Source organism: Arachis ipaensis, chromosome B08, assembly GCF_000816755.2.
Source record: "Arachis ipaensis cultivar K30076 chromosome B08, Araip1.1, whole genome shotgun sequence".
Classification (NCBI taxonomy): domain Eukaryota; kingdom Viridiplantae; phylum Streptophyta; class Magnoliopsida; order Fabales; family Fabaceae; genus Arachis; species Arachis ipaensis.
The window spans coordinates 102,898,753-102,899,582 of record NC_029792.2 but is presented as its reverse complement, the minus strand read 5'-3'; the positions used below and the strand labels follow the sequence as shown (position 1 = coordinate 102,899,582).

Genomic DNA, 830 nt, shown 5'->3' with positions numbered 1-830 from the left:
TAGTTGTTGTGCTAACCTGTGAAACGTTGAGAACTAATCTCGTGAGAACATAAACAAGAGCAACCTGATAATACAAAACTCTCTTGAACCAATAGACCCATGAAATCCTAGCATGAACTGATCCATGTACACCAACCTTCAATCTAGGAAAATAACAAAAGAGAATTTCTCAGTTTTTCAACAAATAATGGCCTAAATTGATCAAACAACAATGAACAACTACAAGACCTTAACTCTGTATAAGTTTGATTATTGCACAATTTCCAGTGATAATATTAATATACTACTAGAAACAACAGAAAGCTTTGATTATAAATTGTAGTTAAGCCTACAAGCACACCTGGGTTCTTTGGTTGCAAGATGAAATATGCCAACGAAGCAGCAGCCAATAAGAATTGACAGATATGCAATCCAACGGTACTGCTCATTTGGAATAATAACAAAGTGATTATGCTTGATGTCAGCTACTAATAGATGGATATAAACAATTACTAATACACATACCTGATTTTCAACACCAGCATATGTTTTCCCACTAATGACACTGAATAATATCAACGCAACTCCATAAAGACTTAGGTTGGCAACCTTGAATAGATACAATTTATATAAATTAATAATTTATAAGGATATCAATCTTGATGATTTAATATAAATCCCTCCCCCAACCAAAAAAAGAGGGATATGTAGCATAAGGAACATTATGAGAATATTACCATGGTAAAAGCATTGCGACAGCTAGCTAGTGCCACTCTGCTGGTAGAGTTCAATGTGATGCAAGTAACCATGGACCTTCAAGAAAGCAATTGAAGAATTTATAAAATAATGAT

At 33.7% G+C, this 830-nt stretch overlaps 1 protein-coding gene across 5 annotated transcripts in view; it reads right to left on the bottom strand.

Annotated features, from left to right (window-relative positions):
* LOC107613505 (major facilitator superfamily domain-containing protein 12) overlaps positions 1–830 on the bottom strand; it is an 8,074-nt gene that overhangs the window by 3,785 nt on the left and 3,459 nt on the right. For 4 of the 5 annotated variants that reach the window (XM_016315536.2, XM_021109638.1, XM_021109640.1 and 1 more), the window contains 4 exons: positions 717–792; positions 505–588; positions 341–420; positions 17–143 (listed from right to left, as the gene is read on the bottom strand). In XM_016315536.2, the coding sequence (XP_016171022.1) occupies positions 17–143; positions 341–420; positions 505–588; positions 717–792 (367 nt within the window). The remainder of the gene's footprint in view (positions 1–16; positions 144–340; positions 421–504; positions 589–716; positions 793–830) is intronic. The other variant, XM_021109639.1, reaches the window with a different exon arrangement.